Here is a 20,055-nt window from a genome sequence, read left to right as displayed (position 1 = left end):
AGAAAGGCCATCATATGCATTTGTGACCAATGAATATATTCGTGCAGGCACTTGGAAAGAGGAGGAAGAAATTTCTCTGGGGGTGACAGACGTGGTGGTTTTCGAGGAAGAAGAGGAGGTAGAAATGGGAGGAAGCAAAATGAAGACACATTTCTAGGAGAACTTAAGAAGCCTAGTTGGGAGAATACCGATCTGCAGCCTGTGGTAAAGGATTTCTATGTGCCTCATCCAGATGTAACCAAAAGGTAAGGTACTTCAATACAAATAAATCAAGAATAGAGACATGAAGTCAGGTGTCTTTTGGGCTGGTGGGGGGTGTTTGTGACATAGATGAAAATTGAAATTTTCTTGTTTTTTTCTATTCCTGGTTTTTGTTTTTCATAAATTACCAAATTGGTAACAGCTTTACTTTTAACATTAGATATTATTTTATATTGAAAATGGGGAACTACAATCACAACCTGTTTCTCGCACAGACTGTCTGATTTTCATATGGTGTAAAGGAGAATGAGGAAAGAATTTGTAAGGGAAGCATTTAGATTTTCTTTAAAAATTTAGGACTTAATGTGTGTAAGTGTAAGTATTTTTAACATTGAAGATATTTGTTCCTGGAAAGTAGGTTGTGGAAATGTTTACACTTGTAAGTTGGATCTGTTTCAAGTCTCTTTCTATGTTAGAATGCAGAAATAGTGTGACAACATAACTCACTAATCTGTTGGAAACTACTCATATCAATTGGAAGTTTACCAGAACTGTTTTGCATGAATACTTCCATATTTAACACCTACAATTCCTTTTCATTACTAGACTCCATGAATGAAATTGGTTAATGGAGTTTGCTGAAATGTGGAATGTTTTTATTTGCTGCAACCATTTTAGCATTTAACCCTCCGTAACCTGCACGGCGTAAAATTTTGAATTATTTTCCTTACCAGCACAATAATGGTCTGGAAAGTATTGTAAGTTTCTTCGAGTTGTGTTTTACACATTTGATTGCTTTTTGTGCAAGTCAGTAAGATTTTCGACTGATAAATTTGGAACAAGTATAAGTTGTACGATTTCAATTAGTTTTGAAAAATATGTTGAAAATTTTGTGCGTAGAGTTCATTTTTTAGTTCCTTCATTACGTGGAATATTTTTAGAATAATAAATTGATGCATTTGCTTCAAGAGTAAGCTTGTAATTCTATGATATAATTTCTCTAATTTCTTTTTAGTTTATTTCCTTTAATAGCTAATCAAAATGTCCATGTGTTTTGCTTGATTTTCAGTAATTGCTAGTGTAATTCAACATCGATATGCATCAATAATTCGTGTAAATAAAGTTGGTTTTGATAGGGCTGCACTAAGTGCTGCTTCCAAAACATTTGTGCTACTATGAAGATACAAATGACGGAGGGTTAAGTAAGTGTCATTAATTAATGTCAAATATTCCATGCAAGTAAATTACATGTCTTGCTGATCAAAGTTGTTGGGAAATTTCTTATTCCATTGTATGCTTATAGACCGTAAAGTTAATTTTTATCATTAATGGGGGGAAAATATTCTGTTTTGATTGTTTTAACAAGTTTTAGAAGTTGTACAGGAGAATGGAGAACATACAGTGAAACCCCAATTTCACATTTTCCTGCTTTATACATTGTCTTGATGATCCTATATAGCAAAACATTAAGAAATTTTCCTCAATTGTACATTTTCCCGAATTTTAATTTTTTTCAGCTTAGTCCCCTGAAAAATGTAAATTCGAAGTTCCATTGTATTTAGAATACTGGGGATGTGTGAAAGTAGGTTGAAAGCTTGTAGTGCAGGGGGAAAATATTGAGTGAAAGGAAATCTATAAATAGTAAGTAATATTGAGCATATGGGAGCATAAATTTAATATTTGGAGCAGAAAATATTTCCCAACCTAAGCCTAAACCATAAAAATTAATAACGAATTGTCATTAGGTAGAACTGGCTAAAAATCAGGGAATCTTTACATTTGCCAACTATTCACATCATGTTAGCTTCCCTGTTCCACAATGTCATCAGTTTGTAGTTCTTGGTGCCTGTAATGATCTTGATCAAAATTAATGTAAATTTAAATTGCCCCACTGTGCTATGTAAAAAACTGTCCTGATTTTTTTCACTGCAGAATTAGTGTTACTCTACATTTGCACTGCTAATAACTGTATTTAATCTGTTGCAGGTCAGAAAAGAAAATTGCAAAATACAGAGAGAAGAGAGAAATTACAGTCAAAGGAGATAACATTCCATTCCCATGCAAAAAGTTCTCAGAAGCCAATTTTCCAGATTACATCATGCATGAAATAAGGTACTTTTGTTTTATGTTTCAGTATGTGTTTAGCATGCAATATATTCTAGTACATGTCCAGCAGAATATCATCCCAGTTTTGGACCTTACACAAGGCAACATAAATACCATTCTAAATTTTATTGTACTAGGTAAAATAAGTAACTGTTCCATCACTTTGTTGTAATTTTTTTCATCCTCCTTTATGATCTACAGGGAGGTTATTTCAGTCGTTCACCGCGACAGCGCCGGCCGCTTAGCGGTACCTTCATGCAACAATTCCCGGCAAATTACGTTACAGGAAGTCCGTAACAAAAACAGCTTGTTTTGTAATGTTTCCACTTTTCACAATTACAGTTACAATTACAATTGAAATAAGCACGTACCTTGTCGCAAGGATGCTAGAAAAGGTGTCCTCCCAAATACAAATATTTCTGGCACCTTATTTCTGACATCTAATCTTAGATTAGACATCTCTACTTTATCCTCAGTTGTCTCGACAGCGCCGGCAGCTTATCGGGGGTCGGGGGAATTGTCAGCCGCGAGATGGCGCTTCATACTGAACGAACGGGACACATGTCGCCAGTGATGCCAACCGTAGGGACATGTCCCTACGCATAGGGACTTTTCACTATATTTTGCCCGCGTAGGGACAGATTTTACCAAATAAGGGAAAACGTAGGAACTTTTTTCAATCTTGGAAAATAACATTTTATTGTGCAAAGGTGCAAAGCTTACTCGTCAGTCAGTTGCACTTTCTTCGTGCTCGGTTTGGAATGAATGGATTCGTTTATCTGGATACTTTAGCGAGGAGGAGAAATAAGAACTAACCAACAAATCTCCATCAGAATTTTGAAACATGTTATCGGTTACCAAGAACTTTCAAGGCAAGTTCTTTTTTGAAAACTTTTCCACTCTCGCGAAAATAGTGCTAACATTGCCACATTCTAACGCGGAAACGTAAAGAATATTTTCAATGTTAGGTGATACAAAAACAAAAAAGAGAAATAGAATGGGACCAGAATTGTTAAAGACTGCAGGAAATACAGCATCACCAACCAATATCTATCTCTTCACATCAGCAGCAGTATGTATGACTTCAAATAACATAATCAACAGTAAATAACTCAACGTTATTCATTAGGAGTGTGCGGATCCCGAAAAATCGGGACCGAGATCGGGAAAAAAAATCCCGATGACTTCCCGACTTTTCGGGATCCCGAGCAGTCGGGAAATACCGAATGGTCACTTTAAAAAGTCGTTAATTCTAGACGTTTTCTGCATTGTAAGTTTCTGGAACTTATCGGAAATTTTAAGTTTTTATTCTACAAATTCAAAAACAAACACTTAAAGTGAAAATGACGTGTAGAATTCGAGATTTCCAGTGCTACGGAAATTTCCCGTCCCGAAAATTTCCCGACTTGGTCGGGAAATTGCAAATTTTCCCGTCCCGATCTCGTCCGGACCCAAAATATTCTGTCCCTCACACCCCTATTATTCATTAAGGCTAGAATTTACAATACCGGACCATTCTGTAATTTCTATGCTACGTCTTATACTCACGAAATAATTAGTCGTGATGATTTATCTCAAGTTAACATGTTGGGGTGAGGTGAAAAAATTGTTCATTAAAGTGTAGAAGTTGTAAAATAAGCTTTTCAATTCTCGGAATGATTCTCCGTATACAAGTATGGTAGCCATATTTGTTGATATGAACAAATGACGTTCGTAATTAGTTACGCTGTCTACAGCGTTGCCACACTGTCGATTTCATACTTGGAGAGCATGGATCGTGTAAGAATGGCGGAAGAGAATAGTAAAAAAGTTGTTAATGTTGTATAGATTTTTAGGTGGAGTGTGCAGGAGGATTGCCGTGGGCTAATTAATAAACTTATGGATTTCGGTATATTGCCCAAAGAAGGTGCTTGCTTATATGTGACAATCACGATGTAGAAGAACATGTGGAATGTGGACTGATTTTATTACAGGTAAGTTTGGCAACAGTGTATCGATCGTAAAATTGCAGGATACTAAAATGGCGTCTTCGATGATGAACGTTTGCCGTTAAAGTCCTACGAAAATAAGATTTTTGTTAAGCAAGGCAAACATAATTAAAATTTGGGGTCGAAATCCATGCACCCACAAATCATTGACGGATAGCCCCACGAACCATTCACGGTAAGGTTAGGTTAGGATAGGCAAACATAGTTAAAATTTGGGGTCGTAGTAATATCAGGAATGTATATTTCGTTTTTTAAGTATTGGAAACACAAAATCGTCCGGTAAATAATGAGCAATCGTGCCGATCGCGAACCACTCAATTTCACATATTTTGCAATTTCTACAAGTGACCCCAAATTTTACCTTCAAATTCGTGATTTGGAGGCCTCAATTAGTGATTATGAGAAATATTACAAAAAAAGGGGAGGGGTCCTGTATTGTAAATTCGCTCCTTCATTAATTGTGGAAGCACCGAGCAGAAAGATTTGGTAAGTAAATGTGTACATTTTATCTTCTGTTTTGCACGCTCATGAGGTGTTGTTTTTTAAAGTCGCTTTACTTGGCGTAGGTGCATTTGGCAAGTTGTAGGGAGATTTTGACTACGTCTGTAGGGACATTGCCGGAAAATGGTTAGCAACACTGGCGGCTACCAGACGTAGTGAGTCTGCGCTATGTTCACTTTTGTCTGAGTTTATCAGCACGCGTGTTGTTTATACTATGTTATTGAGTTGGGTCTGCTATTCAGTCCTAGTGCTTTATTGTGTGTTAATTGTTATTCATTCATTAGTTATTCCGCTAAACAAATATAGTCTTGAACAAAGAGTTTTTATGTACGATAATTACGTGAAAACGTTCAGTATGAAGCGCCCTCTCGCGGCTGACAATTCCCCCGACCCCCGATAAGCTGCCGGCGCTGTCGAGACAACTGAGAATAAAGTAGCGATGTCTAATCTAAGATTAGATGTCAGAAATAAGATGCCAAAAATATTTGTATTTGTGAGGACACCTTTTCCAGCATCCTTGCGACAAGGTACGTGCTTATTTCAATTGTAATTGTAACTGTAATTGTGAAAAGTGGAAACGTTACAAAACAAGCTGTTTATGTTACGGACTTCCTGTAACGGAATTTGCCGGGACCTGTTGCATGAAGGGGCTGCTAGGCGGCCGGCGCTGTCGCGGTGAACGACTGAAATAACCTCCCTGTATATGCTTCTGAAGTAACCCTGAAGTTCTACAGCACTCTCGGAGTCATTGCCTTTAGGTGTTGCCGAGATTTCATGGCAAATAACATCTTTCAGTGAGTTGTCTGGGGCATACTTTTTTTAAAACTTCCTTCAGCCATTGGATGTCACCACATAGCGAGCTGAATTGTCCTGGAAACGTTCCTTCTAGAGCTTCCCAATGTGCAGCATGATACCCTCTTTTAGTAACATCGCCACATAGCAGTAGAATGTAATTGACATTCTTCATTAGTCTTTCTCAGAAATGTATGGCTCGATTATGGAGTTTTGGATATTTCCTCTTGCCCAATACCAGAATCTGTGCTTGTTGATGCAGCCCAACAAATAAAATTTGAGTTAGTCATTAGAGCGCAACAGCACCTGCCAGATGTTTTGTCAAGATGCTTGGTGGTTGTACCAGTCACATTCATTCACTTCCTGCGCAATCATTATTTTGTATTAATGAAGGATGTAAAAAATGTCTTTGAAAAGTGAAATGCAAAATTCAGCTACATTATCTCATTTTATTAGGTCATCCCATAAGTAATGTAGTTAAAGAAGAGCACAATGACAAACCTCAAACACAATCATCAGTCATCATAATATTTGTTCCCCCCACCCCCCCCCCCCTGATTTGACAATCCTCTGCCACCTGTCAATCAGTATTTGATCACCCCTCTTGAATAAATCTGTGGTTTTTCGAGAGAAAACTTATCCACTTTTTTGCTGCATGTCCTCCACGTTTTGCAATGTCTTTCCTTGAAGAGAGTTATGCAGATTGCAAAACAGACTGAAATCTGTTGGTGCAAGGTCCAGCGAATAAGTTAGACATTTTCTCCCATCCAAATTCCTGTAATGCCCCTTGGCCTGGGTGGGCATTGTGTGTGTGGATCAGCACACCATTACATTTGAGCAGTGCAGGGTGTTTGTCCAGCAATGCAGCCCCTAGCTGTTCGAACTGCTGACAGTAGACCTCCGTTGTGATCGTCTGGTTTGGTAAAATCAATTCAAAGTAGATGATATGTTGCAAATCCAACTAACACACATCATCACTTTGTGTGGGTGGAGCTCTTGTTTTGCCATTGTTCCCACCACACACCCCTTTGGGCACAGACTCACATTCACTATTAATGTTGTACTAAGGTATCCAATTTTCTTCTCCCATTGCCATTCTGTTAAGAAAATGCCCCTTCCTTTGTAATGGGTCAGTAGGAAACTGCAAATGTCCACACACTGCTGCCCTTGCTGTGGTGTTAATTCATGACATACCCATTTTCCCAGTTTGGTCTCTCAAGCATGATCATGCAGATGACTGTAACAGTTGATATTTCCAGACTGGAATTTTGCGAACAATCTTTGACATTTGTGGATATCGAGGGTCCCATGACCAAACACGTGAATGCTGTTTTGTGCTGCTATACTCGCTGAATGCCCCTGATGGAACTCTTAAAGCATAACATGCCACATATGTTCTTCAGACACCAGCATGTTCTAAACATGTCACAGCCACGCAATTCGCTGCAGGCCGATCTATTTCTGTGCATGGATACACAATAAACTGTCCTATCCATGATAGTATCATGGCCTTGCAGAAAATGACATTACTTCTGGGATGACTCAATAAAATATTTTGTTATTAGTAAAGAATGAGGTTTGCTTCTTACTAAAGCTCTTTTCCAGTCTTATGGCGGGCACCCTATAAGCTGGCAAGGAAAGTGGGGAGCGGGGAAGAGACTAATCCAGTGCGATAAGAAACTCAGCAGCCAGTAGAACGAGGTTCACTTAGTACTTTTTTCCGCCGCGTCGTGCCTCTCGGCGCCACTGCTGTTGTCTTGTTGGTCTGTGGTGTAATCCCCGCTCCCCACTTCCCTTGCCAGAACTAGGACTGGCTGCCGTAAGAGTGGAAAAGACCTTTAATGATATATAGTTTTGATAGTGTTTTAATATGTCTGATTGTTTACTGCAAATTGCCTCCAAAGTTGCCACCAAACTTTTCATCCACTACCAAAGTGTAATGAGAGTAAAATTTCCCTTAATGCTTATTTGTAATTTGTTTCTGGTATTACGTTTTACAGGAAACAAGGATTTGATAAGCCCACACCCATTCAGGCACAAGGATGGCCAATTGCTCTGAGTGGGAGAGACATGGTTGGTGTAGCTAAGACTGGATCAGGAAAGACTTTGGCTGTGAGTATACAATTTTCAATGGTAGCATTTCATCCTATTTGTGCACCACAAAAAAATGTTTAATTGTTCATGTGTGTATTGCTCGCATGATACGACACGTTCAACTGGAAATCATCTTTATAGTGTATCAGACAAGCATTTTTTTAAATTTAGTTGTTTCTGAAATTGTTCACTGAATAAATCATTTCTCATGAATCTGGAATCTTAACCATTCGGTCCAATTTAGGTTGTGCCTATAAGAATGTTTAAATGCCTTGTATATTGTTATGCAGGGTGGCTACTCACCGGGAATTATGCGTGAACTATTGTCTCCAGGAATTGTGTGAGTTCTAATTGAATTTTTCTCCGTAGACGTGAAAAATTGCAACTTTTATTAGTCCAAATCCCATTGAATTAGTATATATTTATTCATGTCCTGTGCCAAGTTTCTCACAGTTTGGCTTTTATTTTTATCAAGGAAGGAAAATAAAACAGAATTATCTAAACCTGTGTACTTTGTTAGTGTCTTCTGCAAAATAATCTAACATATGGAAAATTATTGCAAGATCTGAAATCTTAAAGTTGCTTAGGTCAATGAGAAATTCTTATACAATCAACAATTTTTCGTAGATTACTCTATCCCGTAACATTTGTAGCTTGTGTTTGTAATGTATTTTTAGTCTGAGTATGCAAAATGGCAAATGAAACTCCGCTTCTAAAACTAAATACTTTAAATATATATATACCATTTAATTGAATTGAATTGGAATTTTTGGATACATTCGAATCGCGCAGACCCTTTATATTGTGTGACTGCGAGTGGTGAGAGGTGGTAATATGTAAGGTTGAAATACCCTTGAATTTTTGGACAGTTCGCATTGAAAACCGGGAATTATACTTGAATTTTTTTATGGTCCTAGAGTGGCCACCCTGTTATGGAATTTTTTTCTGAAATTACAAGGCTGCATGTAGATGGAGGATAAAAATCGATGCACATTTGTGATAATGGCACATTTATTGAACTCCATCCAAACTATTTGCATGAAGTTCAGGTATTTTGGATGTATTATTATTTTCCTGCAGTTTATGGTTATTTCAAGCATAAGAAAACAGTTTTTCGTTGCGATGTTTCAGGAGAACACGCTCCTTTCATCAGACATTTATTTTCATTTTGACTAAAGATACAGTTTAACAATGGTTAGCAATTTTTTTAAACAAAAAGAATCCATTATATAATGGATGTTGTCAATGTTACATTGTTGTAATATAGCAACCTAACTGTGAAAAGAAGCAGTCTGTTTTATTTTTATTTCAGATAATTTTTTGCTAAAAATGATGACACCATCATGGACGTATTTAAATTGTTAAATGAAATTGCTAAAAATGAGAACACCATCATAGACATATTTAAATTGTTAAATGAATTACATCGTTGCATAAAATTCACTTGCAAACCCATGTATAACAATGTAATTTCTTTTCTTGATCTGCAAATTAAGACAACTGACACAACAATTCAAACATCAGTCCATAGGAAAAAAATAGCAGGGGAAAAATACATCCATGCCAATTCAGAACATTCACGTATAGAAATGGATAATATATATTTTTAATTTTTTTCCTAAGAGCACATAGACTATGTTCAAATAATGATATCAAAAATGAAGAAGAAAGTCTTTTTAATATAGGAAAAGAAATTGGCTTTCACAGTAACAGAATAAACCAAATCAAAAAACAAGTTGCAAGAAAACTAAGGGAAAAGAGAAATACAGACAAAGATGAAAACTCTGTTGAAAAGAAATGTGTGTGCATTCCATTCCACAAGGGGTTCTCACATAAAATTGCAAAAATTTTTAGAAGATTTAATTTCAAAATTGTTTTTAAATCACCAAGAAGTTTGGAATGTGCATTTAATCAAACCACAGGAATATATAATATAAGTTGTTCATGTTTAAAGGATTATGTAGGACAAACAGCAAGGAAAATGGCAATAAGATTGCACGAACACGATTTGGACATTATAAATCTAAACCCAAAAACAGGTTTGTCAGCTCACATCATCCAAGAGAATCACTTGATTAAAAAAAGAAGGGTTTTAAAAAGATTGATGGGAAACATAGAGTTGAATGTCTGGGAAGCTTCGTTCATTGCAGAAAAACAGTGGAATAAATTAAATAATGAAAATGGTAACATAGATCCAGTATGGAGTTTTCTTTTTCACAAATGGGGTAAGCCACCATCTTTAAAATTTAATGTAACAGAAAACATCAAAAGAGACTTTGTGAAAACAATGATGACTTTGAATTACCAGATGATATTTGGGATTCATAATTTTAAATAAAAAATGTGATAAAATATATCTGAAATAAAAATAAAACAGACTGCTTCTTTTCACAGTTAGGTTGCTATATTAAAACAATGTAACATTGACAACATCCATTATATATAACGAGAAACTGTTTTGTTATGCTTGTAATAACCGTAAACTACAGGAAAAGAATTGTCAGGTGCATTGTCAGGAACTTGACCACCACAAAAGAAAGCTGAAGACGTCTAAATTCTAGCTGCATCTCTTGCAAGTTCAATGTAACTGGCTACTGTGATTGTGGGGACAATACATCTAGTTTGAAGTTATAACTTCGGTGCATTCATTCAAGTAAATGTAATACGTTGTTTTAAAATGCAATGATTTTTACGATTGTGTGCATATTTGTGACATGAATGTACACCTTTTATAATATCCTATGAACTTGTTCCTTTCAGTACATACTTCCAGCGATTGTCCATATCAATAACCAGGCCCCTTTGTCAAGAGGTGATGGACCTATAGCCTTAGTGATGGCCCCCACCAGAGAGCTAGCCCAACAGATACAGCAAGTAGCATATGAATTTGGTGCTTCATCTTCTATCCGTAATACATGCATTTATGGTGGTGCTGCAAGGATAAATCAGGTAAGAAACTGCTGTTTATATACTGTCATTTTATGTTTTTGGCCAAAATCCAGTTTAGTATGTACATTGATATGTAGCATTTTGTAGGTTTGGTGCGTATTACTCACAGTTCTAGAATATATAAAGATACGTTAAAAACTGTACTAACGTATGCGAGTATGTTGTTCTTATTTTTCTTTCTTTAGAACTACGTTTCGGAGACTAAGTATCCCCTTCTTCAGGTTCGAATGAAAAAACTAGGTACTTGGCATAGTACCACATCGAAATGTAATAAAAGGATTGTGGACAAGGGTTGGTGTGGATACATTTAAGATATTTTATCCCCACCCCAGAGGTATATAAAAAGCTTGTTGTTCACTAAAAACTTGCACAATTAACCTATTCTTATGTTAAGAACGTTAAAAAACTAAAAAAAAACAAAAACCTTTGTGTATCACTATATACAATTTGCAGGTTGGTCCTTTCCTGCTCAACTCACGTTCTTAACATGAGAATAGGTTAATTGTGCAAGTTTTTAGTGAAAGACTAGCTTTTTATATATGCAGATATTGCAGGTTCCTTTGGGGTAGAGAGTGAATTTGCCAGTGGCAGCGTGGATGTGGAGGGTGCAAGAAGTGATAAAAAAAAATGGGACTGGTTTTGCACCTTGGGTGGTAAAGTAATATTTTTCAGTATTTTTTCTCTCCGAAAGATGAAAGAAGAGGTTGCTGACCAATAAGGGGAATTTTGACCAGGTTTTCTGTACACTGGTATGCAAATTATATTTGTTTTGCTAAATATACTTCATCTTCATGCAGGCTAGGGATTTGAGCCGTGGCGTTGAGATTGTGATTGCTACTCCTGGCCGTTTGATTGATTTCCTGTCTAATGGCGCAACAAACTTGCAACGATGCACTTACCTTGTTCTTGACGAAGCTGACCGCATGCTGGATATGGGTTTTGAACCACAGATAAGGACAATACTGGAACAAATTCGCGTAAGTAACATTGTTTTGCTATGATTGGTAGATCTAATAGAACAATTTTGAAGGGAATGGGAATGACATGGAATATTCTATAATGGGGATGGACTGTTGTGAAATTTTAAACCAATAAGTAGAGGCACATAATTTTGGCAAATAAAAAAGCAAAATTTCGGCACAAAAACTTAGTCAATTTCGGGTTCAAAAGTGGTAAATAAAATAAAAAATATAGCAGTGAAAAATTGGATGAAAAGTTGTATAAAGAAAGAAATTTTGGTTTTAAAATTGTGAATATAATCCTAAATTTGATTTAAAAACTATACTTATTACTCAAAATTAACGTTTCACTTCTAAAAGCACATTTGTGTACTTATCAGAGTATTAAGTTTATTTCTGTGTAAAGGAGTCCATTTTTGCTTCTACAATATTAACAGCAGAATAATCCATTTTCAATTGCATAACTCGCAGGATAATTCAGACCTCAGAAGGTGTTGCATCTGTAAATAAACCCTAAATTTCGTGTTGAAGAGTTTATTTTGCATTATTTCATGACGAAACATGGTAGCAAAATGCATCTCTCACCTTTCAAAAACATGAAAAATTAACACTACAATGTGTTTTTTGACATTTCGTTTTTTCATCAAAAACGACTAAATATGCATGCCCCTACCGATAAGGTACAGATGTAAAATTTACCAATGTCGGTAACCAATATTCTACTGATCTTGTATAAAATTGCAAATGTTCATTAAGGATGTCTACTAACCTCCATAGTGTATGTAACCAGGTGATTGCTATGTGTGTGGCTTCAGAAAAGTTATACCTGGTGCTTCATAAATAATTGGGGGGTTACAAAAATTTATTGCAAGTAAAAATATTGAACTTTCTTTAATGAAACCAGTACAAAACAAGTGAGGAACTCCAGTTTTTTTTAACACCTACAAATGTTCAATGTATGCACCATGGGTGGCACAGCATACATCAACACGATAGGAACGCAAACAGTTTGTGCATGCATGTTTCGTAACGCTGAGAGTTCATATCCTTGCTGCTAGGCGATACTCAAATCACTCACATCACTCAGTGTTTTGTGCAATGTTTTGGTTCCCACGATCACGGTACCTTACACCGTGGGACTTCTTTTTGTGGAGTTTCATCAAAGACAGGGTATTTGTCTCACCTATGCCTGCATGGTATCGCAGCCCTAAGGGAGCGTATCATCGCAGCAATAGATACTATCGACAGGCCCATTTTGATGCGAGTGTTGCAAGAAGTAGACTATTGTCAATACTTTACTTGCAGTAAATATTTGTAACCCCTCAAGTATTTATGAAGCACCTGGTACATGTAGCAATTTACTTTACAAAAGTAGTGCGAATCAATTATAAGCTTACAAACATAAAAAGGGCAAAGTTTGCTCTAAATTACAGGGTATTAATAGATGCATTGGAACAGTAGAATTACCTGTCATTTTAATAATACACCTGGGTGTAAGGGGTCAGTCATCTTTCCTTGAGGCACTCAAATGTCAACTCCTGTCCATTTAGGTCCGGCATCTGGACACATGGTACTTGTGTTCTATGCCGTCCATGTGTGTTTAAAACAGTGGAACCTCTTGTGTTATGTTTTTCAGGGAACCAAGCTGAACAAACTTAAAATCCAGGAAAGTTACATAACATATTGATATGTTGGGATGATCAAGAATGAATGTATAATGTGTTTGTGTAAAATCAGGGTTCCACTGTATATGTACAATGTACATGTTTTATGAAATTGTCAACTTTGTTAGAAATTTTAAATACTCAATGCAATTTTGTATTGATGGCATTTGAAACTTTGATTTGCAACCAATGACCATTTGCTTATGAGTAGACCTCTGATTTTTAGGTTCCTAAAATAGGCTCTAAAACTCCGAAAATAGGTTCTAAAAACCTTAAATTAGGCTTAAAAATCCTGAAATGGATTGCAAAAAGACTTAATTTGGTACAAAATTTCTAAAAAAATTACTGATTAGATGCAATAGTTAAAAACAAAATTTCACAAGAACCGTAATACAAATATTAATTTTCTAAACAAATTATTATAATACTGCACTTTTGTTGTTAGAAAAAATTACTTGCTGATATGAAAAATGAATTACATATGTATACCGGTAATTTGCTGCACAGTGTCAGGGTGGCTACTATATTCCATTTTTCCTCCGTTGACGTGAAAAATTGCAACTTTTATTAAGCCATGTCCCATTAAATTTATACATGTTTATAAACACCGTGAGGGAAGTTTCTCTCAGCTCAGCTTTTATTTCATTATTTTTTTTTGAGACTGAAAAAGAAAGCTACACAGAAAATAAAACAAAGTTTTCTCAATCCGTTTACTTTGTTAGTGTTTTACAGAACAATCTAGCTGACAAACGGAAGATTAATACAAAATAATATATCTTGAAGTTGATTAACCCATTAATGCATAAAGTTTACAAACCCCTTTCATGAAATTTTTTTCATGGTTTTGTTATCAGTACAATTCAAATAAGACACTATATACGATACATTTTTATTTTTACAATGTATGTAAGAGATACAGTGCATCCGATAAATCGGACACTGTGCACTACGATCACTTCCGTGTGTCCAATAAATCGGACACTGTGCACAATGACCACTTTCATGTTTTGTCTATAAATAGCTGTCCCAAGGAAAAAGTATTGCTGTGGAAAATATGTAACCAAAAGAAAATGAAACCCTTAAGATCAGTCATGTGCAGTGGCGGATATTGGGTTCAAAAACGTGGGGGGAGGGTGGCAAGGTGCCAATGCCAAATGTAGGGGGGAAATGACAGTATATTTCCCTTTGTAGATAAGGTCTATCCTAGTTGCGGGTGCAAAAGTGACGAAAAATGTGGATGGCAACTGCCCCCCTAATCACCGCCTCTGGTCATGTGTATGTTTACATACATACATAAATACATACACAAAGTTCGAAGAAACAATACAAAAGGAAACATTTGGAATAGAAATCAACTAATATACACAAAATTATTATTATTACAGTACAGAACACAGTCGTTCGATATCAGTTTGTATCTGTGAACAACTGGAAATCTATCATGTAACCACTACCAGAGCTTTTTTGCCCAGTTCTTGAACCCAAAACGGATCGGCTTTCCTCTAATGAACTGTTTTGCGTAGCGCCTCCCGTAGTAAGGAATCGTACTCTTGTCGATGGAAAGCATTTCGTCCACACCCCCATGCTGTTTGAAAGATGAGGAAAGTTTCTCCAAATATGGCCGTATCGTGTACAGACTAACAGACTCATCTATTTGTATATTGTCATTCAAATGAATATTATGCAGACCACAACGAATGCTTTCAGAAAGTATCGAAGTAGTATCTTTTTTATTTACCAAAACATAAGTTTGTTTGAATATTTTGTATAACCTGACAACAAGAGACCACCAAGAACAACAAGAAGTTCTTCTTTCGTCAAATCAAGATTTTTTTGCGAAGCATACAATTTGGATTCATTTGGTATAACATTTAGCATGTCCTCATCAAAAAATAAATTATAAAAGTGTAATTGCGATTCACAGTTTCGTGCTTCTTCAGATGGTTCAATACGGCAGCACTCAGTTTGTAATTAGAATGAAGGTAGACTTTTCTTCCACAAGGGTCTTGATTTTATCTGAAGACGTATTCTTTTTTTTGAAGCACCAGTGTCATGTGTAGTGGTAGATGTAGATTCTACATTACTGGATGAACCTTCACAATCAACACAACTTCGTATCTTAGTTTGCACCTCACAAACGCTCATTAGCATATTTTGCCAAAAATTGTTTAGATTGGCCGCATGCTCATCAGATTTATCGCTGTCTTCGTCTGTATCCTTGCCATCCACTGGTGGTGTAACACAAATGAGTTGTTCCTCCTCCTCCTCCTCCTCCACATCTTCATTCTCCAAAGTAGTCAAAATTTGATCACACACACACACACACACGCACACATGCACAGATACACACACATGTGCACACATACACACACTAATGCATAAACACGCACACATTCACACACTAATGCATAAATATGCACATTCACACAATAATGCATAAACACTCACACATTCACACACTATTGCATAAAGATGCACACATACATGCATATATGCATACACATGCACACATACAAGCATATATGCATACACACGCACACATACATACACTAATGCAGACACACACATAGGCACGCACACATACAAACATATATGCACACATACATACACATATATACATTGACAATGTCTAAACATCAAAGGTATCGAAAATTTTACAGGAAATTGGAAAATCTGCATAAAGTGCTCAATGTGCATAGTGTCCGATATATCGGACACTATATTTTCTCTCGCAATAGCAGCTCAGGGATGAAACTAATGCACAAATTATTGTTACATATTTGATTACTAATGTTTCTTACGCATATTTGTCAAAACACATCTCGGATAAATGTCAAGTACTATATATGAATTGAAATTAGCTTTCCCGTTACGCAGAAACGCAGTACATCTCTCTCTCCATGTTTCACTCCCTTACAATTTGGTGGGAAATTTACAATGTTGCCAAGCCTGTGGGGTGACATATGCATCACAGAGGTACCAAAGAACTAGATTTGATAAATATAACCAATTAGAGTAAAACACTGTTACAGAAAATGCAAATATGTCAACGTCCGATTAATCGGACACCATGCATTAATGGGTTAAGTCAATTTTTTGTTACATTGGAATCATACAAACCCTTTATATTGTCAATATTTTTATCTATGGAATGGAGGGTGAGAGTCGGTAATACATAAGGTTCACCTTGAAAACCATGAATTATACTTGAATTTTATCATGGTCCTAGTGACCACCATGAATAGTTTTGCGTTATACACACTCAAACTACACCTTTTGTCTGCGAGGATCATTTCATATGCTGAAAATTGTCTTTCAACAGAAACATAGTCAGTAGTGCTAATTTGAATGCTGAAACGTTACTTCGCAAGGCGTGAATGCCAAAAGGATCAAACTGACGTGAAAGTGAGCAAAGCCACGCAGATCAGAAGTTTGCACTTGGGACTGTGCAGGCAGTAGAGACGATTGAGTGCCAAAACTGAGAATGGCAAGGACAGTTTACTTTATGTTAGTAGGCAAGGTTTAGCATTAAGAGTCTATAGTGCAGGGGTAAAAAGTTGGGGGGAACTGTCCCCTTTTGCCGCCACTGTCTGCAGGTAACAGTGACGTCAGACATTTTTGTTTTGTTTAAAGCATTGATCAACATCATACACTTGGAGGGAGGGAAATCGACAGAAAACATGTTTCAAACACACCAGTCATTGAATTATTTCACCACCAAACCTAGTAAATACCTCTGTGAGAGATAAAAATCCTGTAAAACCTAAAGAAAACCTAAAAATAGGTTATTTTAGGCACTAAAACTGTCAGTAGTTTAGTTTTTTTATGAAACGTCTATATTTCTTATTTACCTGCAAAGGAAAAAAATAGGTTAAAAACCTAAGATCCGAGGTCTACTTATGAGAAATCTTACATTTTTATAACTACATTTTATTTGTTTGTATACTATGAGTGATATTTCTCTTTTAGAAGAATGTTGATAAATCATTGATTGTCTTATATAATTTGAATTGTACCGTGTGTCCATTTCGATCTGCAGCCGAGAGATCGGGAGAAGCGTGGCGGGCGGTGCTGACAGAGAAGCCGACATTTGCGGCCTGTAATGCCCGCTTATTTTTATGGACATATGCAGACATTTATATAAATATTGCAAAACGATCACTAACCTGTGTTATAACATGCAAAAGTTCTTCTGTAATTCATCCAAGTTCTGCTCTTATATGCACAAATAAATACGCTATAGAAATGATGTTAAGAGCCACAGATAAAAAAGCATTTTAATCATGGTTTTGATCAGTAACGTCCTGCTTAAGTTTATATCCTTGAAAGAGTTTTGTGGCGATGGGAATCGTTTGGAGGTTTCGAATGTGCAACACTGTATCAGGATTACACTGCAGACAAAACCGATGAAAGTGAATGGTTTTCGTGAGCTTCCTCGCAATCCGAAATATCCGAGCTACAGTTTTTTGTTCCTTCGCGACTAGATGAAGACAGAGTTGTAAATATAGTGGCGAGCAATGTGTTATTCTTGGTTACTTGCAGTTACTTGTTTGTGTTATTGTGGTGTGTATGTGTGACGTGTCAGTGATACGATTGGAATGCCAGCCGCAAGATTCACGTTAGAACAAAGATTTTTATGACACGTACCTACGTGAAAACAAACTCGTGTACAGACGTGGGTAGGTAATTTGTACAGAAATTCCCATGCGTTTCAACTCCACACAGAGATACGGTTAGATATCTTGTCCTTAAATTACGAGAAACTGTATCGTTAAATTTTAAAACACCTAAGCAAAAACGACTGATTCTAACCGAAGCAAAACTCGATGATATTGGTGCAGCGTTAGAACGTTCTCCAAACAAACCTCTACGCCGTGTTTTACAAGAGGTGGGCGTGTCAAAATCATCGGCACATACAGTCACTAAGCTACTAAAATTAAAACCATACTCTTATAACACAGGTCGCCGCGGTGGCTCAGTCGGTAACGCGTCTGACTACCATGCTCAAGGTCCCGGGTTCGATCCCCGGCCGGTTCAAATCCGGGAACTTTTCTAACGGTGAAAGCGGCCCCGGCGCCCACCCAGCGTCGAATAACATGGGTACCTGGGGGAAACCCTGGGGGGTAAAGGCGGTCAGGGGCATGATGCTGATCACATCACCCCCACTCACGACCGGATCAAGAAAGTGTGGGGCGTTACCCCCACACCCCCTATACGCCTTCATGGCGTGGTGCTATGCACAGGGGATCACTTTACCTTTTTTTTACCTCTTATAACACAGGTTAGTGCTCGTTTCGCAATATTTATATAAATGTCTGCATATGTCCATAAAAATAAGCGGGCATTTCAGGCCGCAAATGTCGGCATCTCCGTCAGTGCCGCCCGCCACGCTTCTCCCGATCTCGGCTGCAGATCGAAGTGGACGCACAGTATTATTATTTTTTTAATGTCACTTAGTGGTTAAACATTAAGCAGTAACAGATTTTTATGGTATCTTTTAGAATTGCAATAAAGGGTAATTTTCAAAATTTTACACCTAAAACATCATGCCTCCATGAATATGGTGTATTTCTCTTGTTTTGTTTGTTTTGAGTCAACACCTAAAATTTGGATCCCTGAATCAAGGGTACGAATGACATATTGGAACCTTGAATAATCCTTTCTGAGGAATGTTTTGTTATCTTGTTGTGGAATGATCTCTTATTTCCTTCCAACAGCCTGATCGTCAGACGTTGATGTGGTCTGCAACCTGGCCCAAAGAAGTTAGAAACTTAGCGGAACAGTTTTTGGAAAATTACATTCAGATCAATATTGGCTCTTTAGAGTTGTCGGCCAACCACAATATTGAACAGATTGTTGATGTGATCCCCGAACATGAGAAAGAAGAGAAGTAAGTGATTAAAAGAAGGTTATCTTCGCAAGACACTGCGATCATAAAACCGAGCTATATTTATTAGGGCTGAGCTGATGTCAGTGTATCAGTATTGGAAAGTATCAGTTGAAATTCATCCACCGATACTTTTCCGGCATATTAGTTTTTCACGGATATACCACATGGCATTTTCCCTTGTTTAATTGTCCTGGAAATTATGCAAAATTCAAACTTCCTTGTTACTTTTCACAAATTTTGCACGAAATACTATTTTTTTTTAATGACTTCTATTTTTATATTCTCATGTCATTCTTGAATGTTCTAAAGCAAATTTCTTGGTAGATAGATTCATATAATTGGGAAAGAATATTTACTCAACAACATTGATTAATATTTTGAACAAATTTTACTTATTTCAATTATCAAGTATCGGTATCTGTGGGAATTGGTAAAAGTATTGGTATCGGTTCAGCCCTAATATTTATCTGTATGTTACACATATGATATAAGAAAAATGTAATTGTTCAATTTTGCCTAATTTTCAGGGTATTTGTAGTCTGACTGGGATTTAAATTCAACCTTCGGATGTCATTCAGCAACTGTACTAAATGAAATTTGTACTGATAAAGTTCTGTGGTGGTCTAGTCTGTAAAGTATCGGACTAGCCACATGGGAGATTCAGGTTTAATTCCCTGCATAAAATGTCTCTGGGGCTCACCCATCCTCAATCAGTGAGTATCTGGGTGCAACCGTTCGAGCTAAAGATGGTCAGAGCATGGTGCTATATGCACGGGGAATTTTACTTACTTTAGTGGTAGATAACCTTGAGAGCTATTTCTATTTGCCAATCTCAGTTGTAAAGAATGTTCTATTATGAGCAACTGCATTGGCTGTGGCTATGTTCAGTTAACAAAGTTCCTTCACCACTA

At 36.8% G+C, this 20,055-nt stretch overlaps 1 protein-coding gene across 1 annotated transcript in view; it reads left to right on the top strand.

Annotated features, from left to right (window-relative positions):
* LOC145999000 (ATP-dependent RNA helicase p62-like) overlaps positions 1 to 20,055 on the top strand; it is a 47,282-nt gene that overhangs the window by 10,640 nt on the left and 16,587 nt on the right. The window contains exons 3-8 of the mRNA XM_083135854.1: positions 48 to 245; positions 2,188 to 2,313; positions 7,589 to 7,700; positions 10,443 to 10,631; positions 11,429 to 11,608; positions 18,972 to 19,144. Of these exons, the coding sequence (XP_082991980.1) occupies positions 48 to 245; positions 2,188 to 2,313; positions 7,589 to 7,700; positions 10,443 to 10,631; positions 11,429 to 11,608; positions 18,972 to 19,144 (978 nt within the window). The remainder of the gene's footprint in view (positions 1 to 47; positions 246 to 2,187; positions 2,314 to 7,588; positions 7,701 to 10,442; positions 10,632 to 11,428; positions 11,609 to 18,971; positions 19,145 to 20,055) is intronic.

The sequence above is a fragment of the Lepisma saccharinum genome, chromosome 14 (genome assembly GCF_977018435.1).
Source record: "Lepisma saccharinum chromosome 14, izLepSacc3.1, whole genome shotgun sequence".
Taxonomy (NCBI): Eukaryota; Metazoa; Arthropoda; class Insecta; order Zygentoma; family Lepismatidae; genus Lepisma; species Lepisma saccharinum.
Note: the sequence above shows the minus strand (reverse complement) of the source record. Positions and strands in the feature narration are given on the sequence as shown.